The sequence below is a fragment of the Egretta garzetta genome, unplaced genomic scaffold (genome assembly GCF_000687185.1).
Source record: "Egretta garzetta isolate BGI_Z169 unplaced genomic scaffold, ASM68718v1 scaffold677, whole genome shotgun sequence".
In the NCBI taxonomy this organism is placed as follows: domain Eukaryota; kingdom Metazoa; phylum Chordata; class Aves; order Pelecaniformes; family Ardeidae; genus Egretta; species Egretta garzetta.
This window is the reverse complement of record NW_009260355.1, coordinates 21,559-22,763: the sequence shown is the minus strand read 5'-3', so window position 1 is coordinate 22,763 and position 1,205 is coordinate 21,559. Positions and strand designations below refer to the sequence as shown.

Here is a 1,205-nt window from a genome sequence, read left to right as displayed (position 1 = left end):
GTGGATCCCATGGCCAGCACCTTCTCCTGCGCCAATGCGTGAAGAATTTTGGGGTGTCTCAGCTTGGTGGGGTTTTGGTTGAGCCAAGAAGGGTTCCAAGACTTTGTGGGTGTCTGGGGTCCCTCCATGGTGGGATTTGTCACTATTTATCCCCACCCCCAGAGCTAATTTGGCAGCTCTGGTGAGGACAGGAGAAGGTGACCCCATGGCCAGCACCTTCTCCTGCACCAATGTGTGAAGAATTTTGGGGTGTCCCAGCTTGGTGGGGTCTTGGTTGAGCCAAGAAGGGTTCCAAGACGTTGTGGGTGTCTGGGGTCCCTCCATGGTGGGGTTTGTCCCCATTTATCCCCCCTCGGAGCTAATTTGGCGGCTCTGGTGAGGACAGGAGAAGGTGACCCCATGGCCAGCACCTTCTCCTGCGCCAATGGCTGAAGAATTTTGGGGTGTCCCAGCTTGGTGGGGTCTTGGTTGAGCCAAGAAGGGTTCCAAGACTTTGTGGGTGTCCAGGGTCCCTCCATGGTGGGATTTGTCCCCATCTTTCACCCCCAGAGCTAATTCAGCCACTTGGGTGTCAACGAGATGAGCAACCAAGCGTTCCCTGAACCCCACCAGCCAAAAAATGGGGGTGCAGAGGGGATCCCCTTCCACCCCTCCCCCTACCTCCCCACAGGTCGCATCGGCGTTGCCGCCGTCACCGCCGGTCCCGGCGTCACCAACACGGTGACAGCCATCAAGAACGCCCAGATGGCCGAGTCACCGTTGCTGCTCATCGGGGGAGCGGCCGCCTCGCTGCAGAAGGTGGGTGGGTGGGTGGGGGTGTGACACCATTTTTGGGGGGAGTTTCCCCCATTTTGGGGGTTCAGGGCTCATTTTCCTCATCTCCACAGGGTCGGGGAGCGCTGCAGGACATCGACCAGCTCTCGCTCTTCAAGACGCTCTGCAAAGCCTGCGTCTCGGTGCGCGCCGTCCGTGACATCGTCCCCACCCTCCGCAAAGCCATCGCCACCGCGCAATCGGGGACCCCCGGTAAAAAAATGGGGGAGGGGGAATGGGGGACACCCCAAAACCCACCCTCAGGGTGCTCATACCATGGGTTCTTCCCCCCACCATGGGTCACCCGGTGTGGTTTGCGGGAGCGTTTTGAGGTGCTCCTGTTGGAATTGGGGGGTATAAGCCCCAAAATGTGGGGTGGGGGTGGGGGTGGT

At 59.8% G+C, this 1,205-nt stretch overlaps 1 protein-coding gene across 1 annotated transcript in view; it reads left to right on the top strand.

Annotated features, from left to right (window-relative positions):
• ILVBL (ilvB acetolactate synthase like) overlaps positions 1 to 1,205 on the top strand; it is a 12,034-nt gene that overhangs the window by 1,743 nt on the left and 9,086 nt on the right. Inside the window, exons 3-5 of the mRNA XM_009642956.2 lie at positions 18 to 66; positions 671 to 798; positions 888 to 1,026. Of these exons, the coding sequence (XP_009641251.1) occupies positions 18 to 66; positions 671 to 798; positions 888 to 1,026 (316 nt within the window). The remainder of the gene's footprint in view (positions 1 to 17; positions 67 to 670; positions 799 to 887; positions 1,027 to 1,205) is intronic.